The 17962-nt window shown below is 40.4% G+C and overlaps 1 protein-coding gene across 2 annotated transcripts; it reads right to left on the reverse strand.

Moving 5' to 3' along the window:
- Window positions 1-43: 43 nt before the first annotated feature.
- slc16a6b (solute carrier family 16 member 6b) lies at window positions 44-17746 on the reverse strand. 2 transcript variants are annotated; one of them, XM_060902109.1, is made up of 6 exons: window positions 17337-17746; window positions 14487-14729; window positions 12716-12859; window positions 7858-7986; window positions 2832-3692; window positions 44-2721 (listed from the first exon to the last, which is right to left on the reverse strand). In XM_060902109.1, the coding sequence occupies exons 2-6, from the start codon at window positions 14722-14724 to the stop codon at window positions 2492-2494; spliced, it is 1602 nt and encodes a 533-aa protein (XP_060758092.1). In that variant the 5' UTR covers window positions 14725-14729; window positions 17337-17746; the 3' UTR covers window positions 44-2491. The 2 variants fall into 2 exon arrangements, with proteins under 2 accessions (XP_060758092.1, XP_060758093.1); XM_060902110.1 differs by having other exon boundaries at window positions 17333-17746.
- Window positions 17747-17962: the final 216 nt, after the last annotated feature.

The following is a 17962-nucleotide window of genomic DNA, read 5'->3' on the forward strand; positions in this document are numbered from 1 at the left end:
GTGTGCACATTAGAGCAAAAAAAAACAAAACAAAACACAAAACTACATAACAGAGAATCACATAGTTTATTCCTGTGTAAATAATCTAATTGCAGTACAGCAGTTGCAGCATTTCAGAGGCAAAAATTTACATTGTGGTTTGGTTTCATTGCACATACAAGTTTCAGTTAAAAAAAAATCAGGAACTAAGACTAAATAAGATGTCCAACGTGTTGTAAAAAATGAAACCACCAGCAACGTACAGTGCAATCATAACACTATGGCAGAGACAATATAATAAATCAATCAAAGCCATTCAAGTCATTAAGAGTTTGAGAGTGCATCAGGGTTCAAGTTTAAAACATCCCCACGCCCCAGTACAGCTTTTAATGTGTCCTTCGTACAATCAGCGGGTAGGTTCCCCCCCCCCCCCCCAAAAAAAAAACAATATGGAGTGTGTAATTCTCATGCATCGCTACACAAGGTGCAAACTAGCAGGCCTGCTAACTAGCTAGCTGATTAAACAGTTATTTCACTTCTGCTGTACAGCCGTTTGAAGTTTTATTGCTTCTGTTAAACAGCTTCATGCACCATTTTGAAAAAGGAAACCGCGTCCGACTGCAGCAACATCTTCTTTATATAAAAACTTCGAAAACCTCAAGCGATGGCCGTTCAACCCCTCATCTTACGCACTACAGTAGAATCAAGCGGAAATGGGGACAGGAAGAAGTGAAGGGCACATTAAAATCAGTATTCGAGTGGGGCCTATCAGTATTATGTACACACTTCTAGGTTTTAGGAGTGATTGTTTCTCGCCCGCAACATATTCAAGTTTGGTAATGAATTAAAAGATGTGGATTAAATAGCAAAATAAAGGAATGAGAGTTTGATTTGTGGTGTGCTAGTGACACAGGATTTATGGTTCAACATTCATTCATTCTTCATCTTTTACAAAAGTTTTAGAATAAAGAAAAAAAGAAATGCACAACATGGAAGACATGCAGCTGGATCTACATGCCCTGGAGTGTAGGAATGACAATAACAATAAAAAATTATTATTATTATAATAATAATAATAATAATGTGTCAATCATCCATCACGTAATATATTAGCACATTCAACATGCAGGATGTTATTGTGAGCATCTGGCTGAGCACCACAAGGAGGGAGAGTTTTTGAACAGCAAGATCTGTCCAAAGGTTCCTTAGAAGGTAGAAAGAGAACGATCCTCTAAGGTTCCTTCTTAGAGAAACCAACCCTGTAATTTTGTTCACCATGAAAGTGAAAGGTTTTTAACACCATACAACATCAGACATGAATGATGAAGGCCTACGTTTCAGAATCGGACTCACCAATATACTTGAACAAAACTCAGCCCCCTATGAATAACGACACCTCAGAACATCATCCTTTTTTTGTTTTGTTTTTTGTGCATTCATGACGAGTTTGAGCTATTTGAGTCAATTAAGCTCCGCCCTACAAGCACTGACTGGCATGTGGTGACCATATGGTATTCAACTCTCATGCTTTTGATCATTTTTGGAGGTTCTGGCTCGGAGTCCTTGGAAGCTATGGCAAAAATCTTAGGAGTAGACTTAAAGGAGAGGGGGGCGGGGCTAAATGAATTGCCGAAGCCAAATTCTTATGGTTTAATTAAGACAACGAATGAGGAGAACTTGCACTGTAACAAATTTTCATTATTTAAAATAATAATAATACAAAGAAACCTTGTCAGATCCATACTGAAAGCTCTTTGGTTGTTGGCAGCTTTTTGAATTTAACTCCGCCCAATATTAATGACCACACCCATTTCGTATAGTGTCAAGCTTCCGGCCCATGGATTCCTCTCTCTGCAATTGGGAACGATTCCAACTCGAGACTTTTTTTTTCTTCCCCTAAATTAAAAACACACTGCATGATTTTGTACTTCTCATCAAGCAAATTATGTTGACATTTTGAGACATTTCTGCCAGATTACTCCAATTAGTGCCATTATGGATATAAAAAAAACCAACCATGGTGAATACAGAGACGGGCAGGTGATCTGAGCAGGCGATGCATCACAAACAGGCAACTTCTTAGGGCTTAGAAAATAAACGCTTACAAAACAAACAAACATTGTTCTATACTGGAATTTATCTTCTCAAAACTGCTGCATATTTTGATGAATAAATTACGAGACAAGGATTTAAAAAAAAAGTTGCTGACTTGATATTGCCTAAAACGAACAACACTAACTGGTGATGTAACATATCCTCTGTTACACATCACTCACTCTTATGGAGATCTATATAACTTTGACACAAAATACTAAAATCAAGTCTATGTTAATGAGAACAGCAGCATCACCAGCTTTGAGGTTTCATTTGGTCTGGGGAAAAAAAAAAGGGGGGGGGGGGGGGGAGAGAAGAAAACGAGGCACAAAAAAAGGAATCAACATCCATGATGTCTGTCTCAGGGTGGATTGTTCAAGTTTTGTGCGTGTGTGCGTGTTCTTGTAACATTTGTCTATCAGACTTGTGCCAAGTTCTTCGTCTCCTCACTGCTCTTCAGATCCAGGTCCACTTCCACAAAGTCATCTGGAATAACGTCCTGTTTTACACACTTGCTGTCCCTCTTGCAGCAGCTCCAACCGGTTTTAGCTGGTCGCACCAGTGAGAGAAACAAAGCGCCAACGCACACCCCAGCCGCGCTGGAGTAAAACGCCGAGCCATAGTCCCGAGTCTTGTCCACCAACATGCCTGCAAAACAAAACATCTTGATTACGCATGTATTAGGAGTTCATATCTGTTAGACATGGCCATGTTTAGGCTCTAGATTTTTTTTTTTTTTTACTCGTAACCATTTTTACCTGCAAGTGGTGGACCGCCAAGGCCAGCAAAGCTTTGGACAAAAATGTAAACACCGGCACCCATCGTCATCCTCTCCATGCCCAACAAATCATCTTCTGCGAGCATGGGGATGTGCGTGGAGGCGACCGTGCCGAACAGGAACCCGCAGACAGCGCAGCAGGAAGCGAGTGCCCAGAAATGTGAGGAGACTGCAGGGAAGAGTGCAAGCACCATGCCCAGGAGCACTGTGCAGATCAGCAGGATGTAGATTTTGCGGATTTTGCGGTTCATCACCCAGCCGATGGACAGGCGCCCAAACATCTCGGCCGCGGCCATGACGGACAGCATGTAGGTCGCTTTATTGCGCTGCACCCCACGAGATACGCTCAGCTCAATCACGTAGAGCTGCGGTGCAAAAAAACCCAGCGTGGCGAAGAGGCCAAAGAGGGAGTAGCAAATGAAGCCAGGGTCTTTGAGCAGCGAAAAATCGAGGCGTTTACTTTTTCTCTCCTCGTTCTGGTTTTGTTTTAGAGGAGTGGAAGGCAGTGCCTGGTGATCGTCCTCCTCGGTTTCTCCTCTCTCCACCTTCTCCGGGTCCATTTCTGCGATTTTGGCCTGCTCGATTGAGGAGATGGACTCAACACCGGAGTCGACGGAGTTCAACGACGTGCGCGTGAGCTCGTTCTCCAGGTCGTATTTGTTTTCAGCATTCGTGTTAAGAGGAGACTCGGGACCTTCCAGTTCTTCTTTCGGCTTCGAACATTCGGGCTGGATGATGATTGGTCTGAGCAGGACTCCACAGCCAATCATAGAAGCTTGAAGGAGCCCCATGATAATCATGCACTTACGCCAGCCAACCTGCTCTTTCAAAGCACTGAAGGCTGAAAAACAGGCAGGGGGTTGGGGGTGATAGTGATGAGAAAAAACAGTAGTAGTAGTAGTAATAATATTGTAATGATGACTTTTATAACCAGTCATTATGACTAGAAAGCATTGATGCGTTTGGTCATTTTGTTTACATTAAAAAAAAAGTTTTTAAAATCGTATTTTCTATCAAATGAATAAGAAGCCATTTTGGCAGCTCTTAGTGGCACACCACACTGTAGGACATAAATATTATTATATTCCCTCATTCAAAAAATAAATAAATAAATAATAACAATAATAATAATAAATAAATAATAATAATTCCTGTTCTTGGAAAACTCTTGGATTGGCCAAGGATGGCTCACATAACAAAATAGTTCCACTGTTGATTAAGCAATGCATCTCATGACGTCAAATTTAAAAAAAAAAAGGGGGGGGGGGGGGGGAATATGCTGTGAGTCAGTCATGGTACAACTCCGATTCCAAAAAAGTTGGGACAAAGTACAAATTGTAAATAAAAACAGAATGCAATAATTTACAAATCTCAAAAACTGATCTTGTATTCACAATAGAACATAGACAACATATCAAATGTCGAAAGTGAGACATTTTGAAATTTCATGCCAAATATTGGCTCATTTGAAATTTCATGACAGCAACACATCTCAAAAAAGCTGGGACAGGGGCAATAAGAGGCTGGAAAAGTTAAAGGTACAAAAAAGGAACAGCTGGAGGACCAAATTGCAACTCATTAGGTCAATTGGCAATAGGTCATTAACATGACTGGGTATAAAAAGAGCATCTTGGAGTGGCAGCGGCTCTCAGAAGTAAAGATGGGAAGAGGATCACCAATCCCCCTAATTCTGCACCGACAAATAGTGGAGCAATATCAGAAAGGAGTTCGACAGTGTAAAATTGCAAAGAGTTTGAACATATCATCATCTACAGTGCATAATGTCATCAAAAGATTCAGAGAATCTGGAAGAATCTCTGTGCGTAAGGGTCAAGGCCGGAAAACCATACTGGGTGCCCGTGATCTTCGGGCCCTTAGACGGCACTGCATCACATACAGGCATGCTTCTGTATTGGAAATCACAAAATGGGCTCAGGAATATTTCCAGAGAACATTATCTGTGAACACGATTCACCATGCCAGCCGTCGTTGCCAGCTAAAACTCTATAGTTCAAAGAAGAAGCCGTATCTAAACATGATCCAGAAGCGCAGACGTCTTCTCTGGGCCAAGGCTCATTTAAAATGGACTGTGGCAAAGTGGAAAACTGTTCTGTGGTCAGACGAATCAAAATTTGAAGTTCTTTATGGAAATCAGGGATGCCGTGTCATTCGGACTAAAGAGGAGAAGGACGACCCAAGTTGTTATCGGCGCTCAGTTCAGAAGCCTGCATCTCTGATGGTATGGGGTTGCATTAGTGCGTGTGGCATGGGCAGCTTACACATCTGGAAAGACACCATCAATGCTGAAAGGTATATCCAGGTTCTAGAGCAACATATGCTCCCATCCAGATGACGTCTCTTTCAGGGAAGACCTTGCATTTTCCAACATGACAATGCCAAACCACATACTGCATCAATTACAGCATCATGGCTGCATAGAAGAAGGGTCCAGGTACTGAACTGGCCAGCCTGCAGTCCAGATCTTTCACCCATAGAAAACATTTGGCGCATCATAAAACGGAAGATACGACAAAAAAGACCTAAGACAGTTGAGCAACTAGAATCCTACATTAGACAAGAATGGGTTAACATTCCTATCCCTAAACTTGAGCAACTTGTCTCCTCAGTCCCCAGACGTTTACAGACTGTTGTAAAGAGAAAAGGGGATGTCTCACAGTGGGAAACATGGCCTTGTCCCAACTTTTTGGAGATGTGTTGTCATGAAATTTAAAATCACCTAATTTTTCTCTTTAAATGATACATTTTCTCAGTTTAAACATTTGATATGTCATCTATGTTCTATTCTGAATAAAATATGGAATTTTGAAACTTCCACATCATTGCATTCCGTTTTTATTTACAATTTGTACTTTGTCCCAACTTTTTTGGAATCGGGGTTGTATTATATCCTGGATCTACCATGAACTGATTTCACAAATTTCCAGCTACATGACCGACTCGAGTTTTTATTTAAAAAAAAAAAAGTCATTAATACAACTGAAACAAAAACATCATTTCAGCCAGGGGGATTTTCAAAATAAAGACATTAAAATAACCACATATCAATAGTTTTAACAAGTTTATGATTTTGAGAGTCAGTAATTGTTTTTATGTACTGCTTGGTCTCCTTTTCAAATACCAAAAATAACGGTTTAGTAACCGACTCGAGTCACAGCTGTGGCTCTGTGAGCATTTCTGTGTGTAGATCGACGCATCATGATCATGCCTAGTGAGGCAGGCGATAGCATGGTAAAAATAAAATAAATAAATAAAAAGGTTAAAAATAAAGCAACAACATGGTACATTGTACATGAGCAGGTCGAAAGTCGCTCCGACATAAAACAAAAATGGCTGCCTCCAGTGAGTTTATACCGAGATCCAAGCTCATAGACGAAAGTCTAAAAAAAAATTAACACTCAGTTTGGAATTTTTTGATGAGGGATATAAAAAAAAAAAAACAGTTATTCCATGAAATCGAGTCATACATGAGCTGATAGCCGACGAGGCGCGTAGCACCGAGTTGGCAATAAGCCTTGTATGATGAAATGACTGGAATAACTGGTTTATTCTATCCACATTCCCTGGATTTTGAGAAAACAGAGCATCTTTATATTTTGCAAATTTAATAAATAAAAACTTTAAAACAAAACTTCTGACAAAATAATTTCTGCTTAGAATGGAAACAAACCGGTGAAATGACAAGAGCAATTTGTGAAAAATGCAAAAATTCTTGAAAAATGTATTTTAAAAAAAAGTTCTTACCATCAAATACTTTTACTCCATATTTTGTTGCTTTTTTTTGTGGTTTTGTTTTCGAATAGAGTTTTTATTTTGTCCTCAGTTGGTTCAGCAACACGCGCCGCCATTTTGTTTTTCTCTACTCGCCAGTATATGAGCTGATAGCCTAGTAGTAGAGTAGCCAATCAGAGCATGCGATTGCTCATATCCAGTGAATGTGGATAGAATAAAAATCAAATGCACCATGCGCTGAGAGGCACCGGGAATTACGGAATCTCTTTGGTGACTGGTGTAGTACTATTTTCTTCGTGGCTGTGCCCTTCAGTCACCTCAGAGAATCCATAATCTCAACCAGAGTCTCTCAGTACCTGGTATATTAGATTACTATTATGACCAAAGGTAATCATAATTAACTTCAATCAAAATAACTACCCTCGTTACTGTGCCTTATGTAACATTTAACCCAACTTAAGGGGTGTTCACACGGCAACTTTTACTCCGGTGTAGCACCGGGGCTGCCCCGGTAGAGGGTTCACACGGTACAAAGTTATACCGGTGTCGCCCCTGAAAGCTGCTTAAACCGGTGCACATCTAACCCTGCTCGGGAGGTGGTTTAAGAAATTTACTAAATGCTAGCAAATGCTACTAAATGCTAGTTTGCGGGGCAGCACCGATATAAAATGGGACATCTGAACGCTACAGGGGTAGACTCGCTACGCGTGAGGAGAGCTGATTATATACGGGCATTGCATAATTTGCATCCTGGTATTTTGCGCTTCCAAAATGGCGAATATCAACAACAACAGAACTGCGTGTCTTCCAGTGTTGCCAGATTGGGCGGTTTTAAGTGCATTTTGGCGGATTTGAACATATTTTGGGCTGGAAAACGTCAGCAGTATCTGGCAACACTGGTGTCTTCATCCACGTTGTTTTCCTGGCGCTTGGTGATGCCATGACAACCGGGAAAAGGAAGTACATTTTCACGCATGCGCATATTTCATTTCCGCATTATTACTATCGTATAGGACGGTCGCAAAAACTGCCGTGTGAACGCAAGTGGGGCTGCACCGGTACTAACACGCTTCTCTCTAGTAAGCAGGTTTGTGACGTGTGAACGCGCCACAAAATTTACACCGGTGTAAGATATATCGCAACAAAATACATCGGTGCAGCATCGATGCAAATATGTGCCGTGTGAACACCCCTTTATACGCGTTCCAAGAGGGGTTGTGTATGTAGAAGCTGTTGAGTGAGCAGTCAGTCAATACCTGGAGCCAAGGCGAAAAGTGAGAAACACTCCCCGGTGGAGGCGAAGGACGTGACGAGTGACCTGCGCCTGTTGAAGTACTGCGAGAGGATGGTGACGGTGGGCAGGAACGTGAGGCAGTAACCGAGGCCTGAAATAAAACAGCACAAAGGAAGAATAACAGCCACCCGTGCATGGGCTCAGGTCAGGCTAAAGCACTCGGCCGCTGGCTGCCATCGGAGACTGTGCTGAAAGAAAACTGCAATTAAGAGAGACACACAAAAAGAAAAAAGGACAAAGAAAGAAAATTGTCATGTTAGAAGGGGTTTCCTTTGAGCAGGAATAATAAAAAAAAGAAGTTCTGATTATCAGAGTACACTGAAATAAAGAGGAATGGCAAAAGAAACTGAAAAGTGGACTGATCAGACTAGTCGTTTGTATTAATTCTGAGACACAGGATTCACATCTGCATTGAGTGATTAGGAGTACAAAAGATAAATCATGACTCAGCGAATTCCGCAAGAATTCCATAAGGGAAGCTCTGTCACAGCACTGCTCGGATTCTCTCGCAGTACCTTCAGGAAAAATGGTGGTCATTTAAAAAATAAATAAATAAATTTAAAAACACATTACATACTGATAACACAGTGCTAAAAAAAAAAAAAAAACAGGAAGTGTTGGTGCCGCGCCAATTACGGCTCTGCGATTCTGTTAAACGAAGCCTTTTATTTCTCATTAAGCTTCAAGAAACAGGAAGTAGCAATTTGAACCCGTCGCGTTTCTGCTGTCGTCGCTGCATCAGCAGATAGTGCCCATACACAACGTTTCGGTTGAAGTGAGCCCGAGAATGTCGTTTTCAAGCGGAACAGTGACAAGCTCCCTAGACCACGCCTGTGCTTCTTCTTAGTTTAGTTTTGTTTCGTTTTAGATAAACCCACGGGCTTTAGCTGTGCGTCTCACCAACCGCGGCTTCTAAAATGTTGTAGTAACTGATTGCCAGCTCGTATTATTTAGATACTTCCCCCCCATGTACCAACAGGCCACGTCCTAAACAGTGCACAAACGTTCTAAACAGTTTCAGTGTTTGAATTTAGTAGAATATTTAGCAAGTTTTAGGATATTACTATAAAATATAAGAAAAGGATCATGAAGGATGCCATCCAAGACGGTTAAATGGAACTATAAATAGATAGAAAACTACAATGTGCAGGGAATTTTTTTTTGTATTTATTAAAATGCTAGGCTTACAAAAATGACATCACCCCTGGACCTTATAAAACTAGACATGTTATATAGTTTACTGTCTAAATTGTATTTTAATACGAGACCGGGAACATGTTCTATTTAACCGGTAAAGTTTAGCTCTTTGAGTCCGCCATTACACGAACACGTTCCTGGTAAATTATTGCTAATTCAAAGGAAGGGACGTCATACGCGCAACCAGGGCAGGAATTTCACGAGGGCCCTCTCAATTTGGCCTTGTGCCCTTGGAAAAAAAATATCTGCCGTAAGACCACAGTGGCCTTGATGCCCTGCGGTTTTGTAGTCTGCCTCGTGACTGCCAATAGGCTTTAACATCACCTGCGTCTATTGAGAAAAAAAATACGTCTTTTGATGACATTCTGGATTCTTATTGGGCAACTCATCAGTGGTGGATCGGACTCAAGCCTGGCATGAACCGCTCCGACGCGCTATAATGACACCAATCTATCACCAGCCAACCAGGAGACTTAAAAACGCATCCCCCGCCCACTTGTGTCCGCGTCTGAGACGTTGAATTTTCACAGAAGGAGGGAAGAAGTTGATGGAGGTAAGACTGTGTGATAAATTAACGAACGAATAAGAGAGGAATTTCAACATATAGGGCTTAAGTTTGTTACCGTTAAATAAGCATTGCTTGTACAGTAACGTTACGTCGTTACGTTGACCCACTTTTAACGTGCTGAGTACCGACTGTAGCCGCTAACAAATGCTAATTAGTTTGCTGTCAAGTTTTTCCTTTGTCGAGCTTTAAGCGGAAGGTCATGGATGTTACTACTGCTTGTTCCTGCCGTGATATGATATGTGATGTGCTGTTGTCTGTTCATAGACACTTTTTTAATCTACGCAGTTGGCATTGTTTTGTTACTACTACGGTACGTACGTTTCTTTTTGCTGTTTAACCGAAGTGTAACTGCTGCCATCTTGACGAGATCACCATCGCAAGAAATTCTCTCATTGTTTTTGGCGTCATTACAAACATTAACATTTACTTTTATTCATTTACCCCCCAGTAATAATTATGCCAAGCAAGGAGCGGAGGGAGAGGTGCCGTAATTGAAGATGCAGCTAAAAACTGCAAAACAATGGACGCTTTTTTCAAGAGGTGAGTGGTAGCTTAATTATGATTCAAGAGACAACAAGATATTGTAGTTTGTTTGTTAGCTATCTAACAACACACCAAAAGTGAAACTCAGGGAATCAGTTTATCATGCACACTCCATAAATATTTAGGCCATATATTTAACCCTCTGGATCCCAGAGCCCGCCGGCGGGCTCAAAATACTACTTATTTTTAAATGATTCGAATTTACAAACAAACTTTCATGCAAAAGCTGAAAAGACTGGCGAAATCGTCAGATTCTGAAGTTTCCGAGGGTACCTGAATGTTTCACAGGCGACGTCAGCAACATATTTAAATATCCCGGAGAAAACGGTACAGTGAAATTTCATGAAAGTCGCTTTGAGTCGAACGTCATTTTTGAAAATTTGCAGAAAAAAAAAAACATCGTTTGCTCTAGCTAAATTCTGTAAAAACATAATTCTACGACCTTTCATGCTTTAATAAAAGTTTTACAATTTTTGAAATGAGTGATGGATTGATAAGTTTAGATGTGTTCAATATTTTCTCATCTTCAGACATAATAGTGTAGATGTTTCTTTACCTGCTTGATAGTTTTGACTGAGACGCCAATCTTCCTCAGAAGAGTCATTAGTCCTTAAATTAAATTAATTATAGGCGTGAACTTAAAATCATCGTTTTATTTTATGGCCTTGGTGCCCTGGCTTTTGGCCTTCGTGCCCTCAAAAAAATTGACAGCACAAAAGGCCAAGTGGCCCCGCCCCTAAAATGATGAAATTCCAGGCCTGCGTGCAACGCTTGAAAGTTCATGACATTTCTGGCTTCGCCTGCTTTGCAAAATGTACCACGTTTTTAATTATTTTTTTTAATTCCAAAACAAAAAGCATGCCTCCTAAGACTGAGGTGTGTCGTTCACGGCTGTTTAGGTGTCGCCGATTTTTAAAAAAATAAAAATAAAAACGGAATTTCAATCCAAAGTCAGCAGGACCCTTACAGAATGAACGGGTTCGATTTGTATGGACAAAGAGAGGTCACTTCAAGCCGACAGGACGGTTTGGGGTCTCCGCCATACGTTTTGAAAAAGACAAATTTGTGAGGCAGATTCACACAGAAGGATTTGAGCGACGTCTGGTACGCAGAGCCGTTCCTACGATCCGAAAACAGAAGTCAGAAGCACCGTCCCAAAGAGCTCACCGCCGCACAGGAAGTGTCGAGCTCGTGTTCAGCCTGTTTTTTTAATTTATTAGCCGTCCTTCGTCAGATCAATAACGTTCTCAGGTAGTTTCTCTGTGGCCAAATATAACCCTCAGATAGACAACAGGCAATTACTGATCTAAAAGCAAACTGAAACATGCTGACTCTGTCACTTCTTCGTCCTTGTTGTCGTAAAGTTGTGCAGCTTTACAAAAGAAGGCAGTGGCGCACGTGACATCACACATGCAGCGCCGCTGACTAATAAATTGCTGCGATCTCATGGCGGACAGGCTTTTAGTGATTTTTAGAACAGAATTCAGACACAAAAAAAATTTTCGAACCAATTTTTTTATTCATCAGTGAACTTTACAACCTATTTAAAGATTATCACACACAGAGAACCCGGGATTTTATAACGTCATTTTTGTAAGACTAGCACTTTACAGAAATGTCAGGATTAGGAAATTGTTGGAGAATAAGAAGACTAGAAATAAAATTCAGGATGTGCTCTTATTGGAAATAATTAAACTTGGGAGTAGAACTGTAATGTTTCACGTCACTGATTACTAGCTAACTATTTGGCGATGTTTATGCAGCTACTCCTAAGCCATATTTTTCACTGTTATTTCTTTTTTTTTAACGGTAGCTAGCATATTATTACTCACAAGACACAAAAAGCCGGCTGGCGTCTGCAAAATTTGTTGATTAAATTTAAAGATGTCGTGCTTCAAGTTAAAATTTTAGCCATGTGTCGCGTCCACTGATCGTGAAGAAACACCTGCTTTTCATTATTATACACACCCGAGTGAGTCTGAACAAGTTCCACAAAATGGATTACACACACACAAAAAAAAACACACATAGATGGTAGTGCATCAACAAATCAGTGTTTAGCAAAACATTTCACACAAGTAACAGCACTGAGTCAAGGTGACTGCATATTGAATTAAAGACAGACGAGAGATTTTCCGCCTCTGTTCACGAATGGGTTATTCCACCTTCAGACAGGAAAAAAAAAAAAAAAAGAGTCCATGCTCAGGATTTTATTTTAATCTTCATATATAGTTAGAGTAATAACTATACGAAGGGGTACGATTAAAACTGACAGTCTGATGGTTGGAGAGATTCGATTTCACCCCCCCATTGTTTTCAGGATGGTTTGTTCCGTGTTGGTTCACATACACAGATGTGTCGGGATGCTGACAGCACTGTATAAATGGTGTTCTAACGTTTATTTGGGAAGGATTTGTTCCAGTTTGAAATGATGTCAACTTGATTTAGTGCTGGTAAACACTTCTCGATGACCTGGATGAAAACTCACACTTGCATAGACAACCACAAATACCTGTAATGAGGCCTGTTGTGATGTACATCTGAGGGATGGATGTGGTGAAGGCCGTAGCGATGGTCCCCAAACTGACCAGGAAACTTCCGACCATCACAACCGGCCGAAATCCAAACCGGTTACTGAGCACCGAGGACAGAGGAGCTGTATAACACACACACACACGATCAGGAGCTCTTCCAGTGAAGCTATAAAACAATAAACTTTAAAATCAATGAAATAAAGTGAAGGCATGGTGACAAAGCATATCACCCATACACCCTAACAGTGAGCGCGAGATTCAGACCTGCCCTTCTGCGTCATTACTCCGACTGTTTACAGAGTTTAAAACACTGGGCCATTTAGCTGGAAGAAATGTTTACACATGCCATGAACCATGACCCAGCGTATTGCTTTGTTAGTTACAGACACACCAAACTCTGAGTGTTCACCTTGATGACCTTCCCTTTCAGCTCCAATTAGAGTAACACCCACACACACACACCAGGCTCAAACAACACACACTGCTCTCTCGTAACGGCTCACCGGAGACTGCAGTGAAGCACGCACATGCAAGTTTTAGAACCGCTTCCTTACGCAGAAAGCTCTCTTTAATTTCTAAAGGGGCTTTGACTCATGAGAGAAATGAGTCTCAGTGGAGATGAACGCTCATTATTTCATTTCATACAGAGGGATAAATGTGATCAAAGCAACACGAAGAACTGGAAATTGCAATATTTCTGGTCCCATGACATTTTTTTCCCCACCGAAAACAAACTCCTAAATTGGCAACCTTCGTAAAATAAAAGTCCCCCCAAAATAATAATAAGTTTATTTCCTTAAAAAAATAAACACACAACTGTATTTCTCTAAAATATTTTCCCCTAAATTTGATTCTTAAAAACTTTTTTCCTAAAATCAATTCTCAATAATATTTTTTTTCAAAACTTCTTTTTCCTTTTTTAAAGATTCAGTTTTGAAAAAAAAAAAAAAAATTACTGAGAATTGAGTTTAGGAAAAAAAAAAGTTTTTAAAGACTCAAATTTAGAGGAAAAAAAAAGTGTTTTATGAAAATAGTTTTTTTTTCTTTTTTGAAAGAAATAAACTAAGATTTTTCTTTTTTTTTTAAAGAATCAAAGAAAAAAAAATTCCTAATTTATTTCTTTCCTAAAAGAAAAAAAAAAAATCTTACTGCATTTTCCTAAAACATTTTTTCCTCTAAATTTGAGTCTTAAAAACTTTTCCTGAAGTCTATTCTCAATATTTTTTTTAAATCAATTCTTAAATAATTTTTTTTTAAAAAACCCACACAACCCAACATGCGAGCGAGCGCGCACACACACACACACACACACACACACACATTTCCCCATAAAACATATTCTTAAAAAAAAAAAAAAGATTCTTTAATATCTACAACTTTCCTTAAAAGTGATTTCTTAAAAAAATTTCTACAAAGATATAGGGGTTTTTTTTTACTTATAAATAGATGCCTAAATTATTCCTTTTGTCTTAAAACAGATTTATTATATATTCCTTAATCCCGTGCACCCCTCCCCCCCAACATCAAGTCATATTTCCCCGTAAACAGGTTCTTCAGCTGATTTTTTTCCCCGCCTACAAGTCTTCCCGAAAACAAACATATCCTTAAAAACAGTTTGTCCCTCTAGAATGGATTCCAAAATCTGTTTTTCCCTTAAAGCAGATTTCTAAAATATTGGGATTTTTTTTATGACAGATTCCAAATAATTACTTTTGTTTCTTAAAGTCTCAAATATCTGGGGTGTCTAACCTGTGAAGCTCATGACAAAGACACAGATGGAGATGATCCAGGACACGCGGCTGTTTGTCTCTCCGAATTCGTGGGTGAGGTCCTGCAGGAAGATGCCGAAGACCTTGATGATGCCGTAGGTGAAAACCTCCACGAAAAAGAAGGCCACAGCCACGACCCAGCCCCATCCTCCGTCAGGAGTCTGCGGGTAGACGTTGGGTTTCATGCAGAGGTGCAGAGCGGGCAGGAATCCCATCATGGTGACTGGAGTAGAGAAACACAGCCAGGATGGTGTGAACAAAAACACTTTCCTCATTTCATAGTTGAAAACTAATTTTCCTTTGATATATGACTCTCCCCCCCCCCACTACTTTATAGAGGACTATAAAGGAAACAATTATTTGTGTCTCTTCCTGCTCGTTACATTGATGTGGCATTTAAATCGCATGAGGCTCCAAGGCAAGATACAAAGAAACCCTCATGTGACAATCAAAACGCCACATTACGAGCAGCGCGGAGAACCAACATAAAGTTCTCCGAGGCGACAGAGACATCAGGGCATGAGGTTCACCTGACACCAGAGCTTCAGCCTCCGCTGCTCCAGGTGTAACCGGACCTCTGAAACATGCCGTGTTTGTTCTATTTCGTCTGACTACATTCCGTTTACAATCAAAACAAGGGTATTTATTTATATTCAAATCAATGAGGTGACTAGCATGCATGGAATTTTTGGTAGGATAATTATGAAGTGTTTCCTTTCTGGGAGACACACACACTACTGTGCAAAAATCTTAGCGCCCCACCACATTTTTCTTTTTTCATACAAACTTTATAGAGTTCCATTTTATGACTTCTACATGATCAAGTCAAAACATTACAAAAACATTTTAGAGTCCCAAATGTTCGTTTTTTTCCCCCAGCACAAAATTCAATGTTACAGAAAAGAAAAAAAGTTTGTATCTGAGCAGCACATTACATCCATAAGAGCGTATTTTTCAGATGAAAAAAGAAAACATAATGAAGGCTGCTGGGTTTTGGTGCAAAATGAAGAAGTGAGTGTGACAGGCAAAGTGTCCAGAAGAACTGTGGCTGGTTCTGTAAGATGCTCAGTAAAACCTACAGCTCATTTCCGCATAAAACTGCACTCATTGTGCCTGAGACTCCTTTTTTTTCTTAAAGCAAAGGGTCGTCTCACACCAAATATTGACTTGGTTTCATTTATTACAGCTTAATGATTACTGTTAGGGTTTTTTATGTTGAAACATTTCATTGTATTAAGCCATTTTTGGTCGACAGCATTTCTTTACGTGTGCCTCAGACTTTTGCGCAGTTCCATTAGAACCAAAACCTCACGCCATAAAGCCAGCTTTTTTCCCCTCTCCAGCTGCCTCATCAATAAGACCCGAGACTCCACTGACTCTAACCTCACACTTCCAATCTGAAACATTAATGTACATCGTCACCGAACTGCAATTTTGCACATTTCACGGTCATCTCCTGCATCTTCATTCTGTGAACATTTACTGCACATCCCAGCTCACACTGTACAGCTTGGTTAATTATTTATCCCATTGCACATATTCTCTTCTCCTCGCACATTCATGTCATGACTCTTCATCAGGCCTTTTTTTTTTTTAAACACATCCACTTTTCAAATTTGCATATTTTAGATTTTATTATTATTATCTCATCTCATTATCTCTAGCCGCTTTATCCTGTTCTACAGGGTCGCAGGCAAGCTGGAGCCTATCCCAGCTGACTACAGGCGAAAGGCGGGGGCTGACACATAGACACAGACAACCATTCACACTCACATTCACACCTACGCTCAATTTAGAGTCACCAGTTAACCTAACCTGCATGTCTTTGGACTGTGGGGGAAACCGGAGCACCCGGAGGAAACCCTCGCCGGCCACGGGGCTCGAACCCGGACCTTCTTGCTGTGAGGCTACAGCGCTAACCACTACACCACTGTGCTGCCCATTTTATTATTATTATTATTATTATTATTATTATTATTATTAATAATAATAATAATAATAATAATAATAATAATAATAATAATAATTCTTCTCTGTTCAAGCACGGACTTGGCCATAAACTTCATTCTAATAAATAAATTAGGTGTATGTGAAATTGAAAGGACGCAATTTAATTCGCACAAACTACAGTAAAAGAAATTTTGCATGTTAAAATACATCAAGACCAGACAGACGGGCAAATCCGACTGCCTCAGCCACGCGTTCTGACCTCAGCCAATCATATGTCAGCTCGGTGTGCTGCTCATGAATATCATGCATATTCATGAGCCGGCGACATGACAGTAGACGCAGCTAGATGACGCCACGCGTGGGCGGAGTTTACGCCAGACAACGCTGTTCGAAGCGGCAGGGAGTTGAAACAGGAAATGAGAGGACACGTTTTATTTGTCAACTTTTCGAAATATATTGTCGGGATTTAAGCCATTAGTTTCAATAGTGAAGTGAAGGGGGTAAAAATAAATAAATAAATAAATAAATAAGTTTCCCCCTCCCTCTCTCTGGCTAGCTTATCTTCTAAAAGGTGCAGTTTGACGTCACGGCGCTTCAGCATCATTTAAGTGCACAGCAATGCGGATGAAACTAACTCTAACGTAAACCGGCTTCAGCCAGTCAGTGCAGGCAATTTCCTGACAAATTGGGACTGGAATAGAAAAAGATGAAGCGGAGTCACACCACAGTTCCTCCTCGGATGCAAATAAGGGACACAAAGATTTATTTTTCTGACCATAAAACTAACATTCCACCGTGTAACATATAACAAGTATTATAGGGTCTGAGAGAAAAATATTTATTAATATTAACTTAAAAAAAAAAAGTTTTACTTACTTACCAAAAATGCTGATGGAGCAAAAACGTGGAAAATAGTTTATTCACTGCTGCTCGAAAATACCACAAAAACAACCCCAAGCTACCTTCCCTTCAGCAACCTGGACAACATTTTAACACTAACGAGCCACTTTTCCCCTTTTTCTTCACCAACACACCGTGAATTAACGCACAGCAACTTGACACCGGCTTTATTTCTCTGTACCGCTGTTCACACGGACCACAACTCCCAGTTCGGTCCAAAATATCCTCTCTAATTCTACACGAACTCCGCGTGCATCACCTGAAATAACCGACCGGTCCTCGTGTTTCCTCTCCTTTAGTTTTCCCTCCCTCTCTCTCTCTCTGTCTGTCTTTCTTTCTTGTCTTGGCAGATTTTTATACCGGCTTAAGCCGGTATGGGAGATGCGGGCACGCGCGCCACCGCGACTGATGTACTCCGAGGTGAGCGAGCGCGCGCGCCCGTGTGCGTGCGTGCGTCCCTGTCACTGCGCGCTCCCGTGTCGCGCTTTCAGAAAAAGCCCCTGTTTTAGAGCGCGCGCACTGTATGTATATCCAGATTTAATACTATCTGGATATCAAATATTATCTTAACAAATGCAATTTATGTAAATAAGCTTTACATTAACA

Source organism: Neoarius graeffei, chromosome 20 (assembly GCF_027579695.1).
Source record: "Neoarius graeffei isolate fNeoGra1 chromosome 20, fNeoGra1.pri, whole genome shotgun sequence".
Classification (NCBI taxonomy): Eukaryota; Metazoa; Chordata; class Actinopteri; order Siluriformes; family Ariidae; genus Neoarius; species Neoarius graeffei.

What these genes read in the sequence shown, in the direction of transcription:
- slc16a6b (XM_060902109.1), bottom strand. Translation starts at nt 14,724, where the DNA reads ATGATGGGATTCCTGCCCGCTCTGCACCTCTGCATGAAACCCAACGTC. An exon ending in CTTTGTCATGAGCTTCACAG is followed by an intron (nt 12,860 to 14,486) that starts GTTAGACACCCC and finishes TGTGTTATACAG; the next exon opens with CTCCTCTGTCCTCGGTGCTC. An exon ending in TGGCGGTCCACCACTTGCAG is followed by an intron (nt 2,722 to 2,831) that starts GTAAAAATGGTT and finishes TTTGTTTTGCAG; the next exon opens with GCATGTTGGTGGACAAGACT.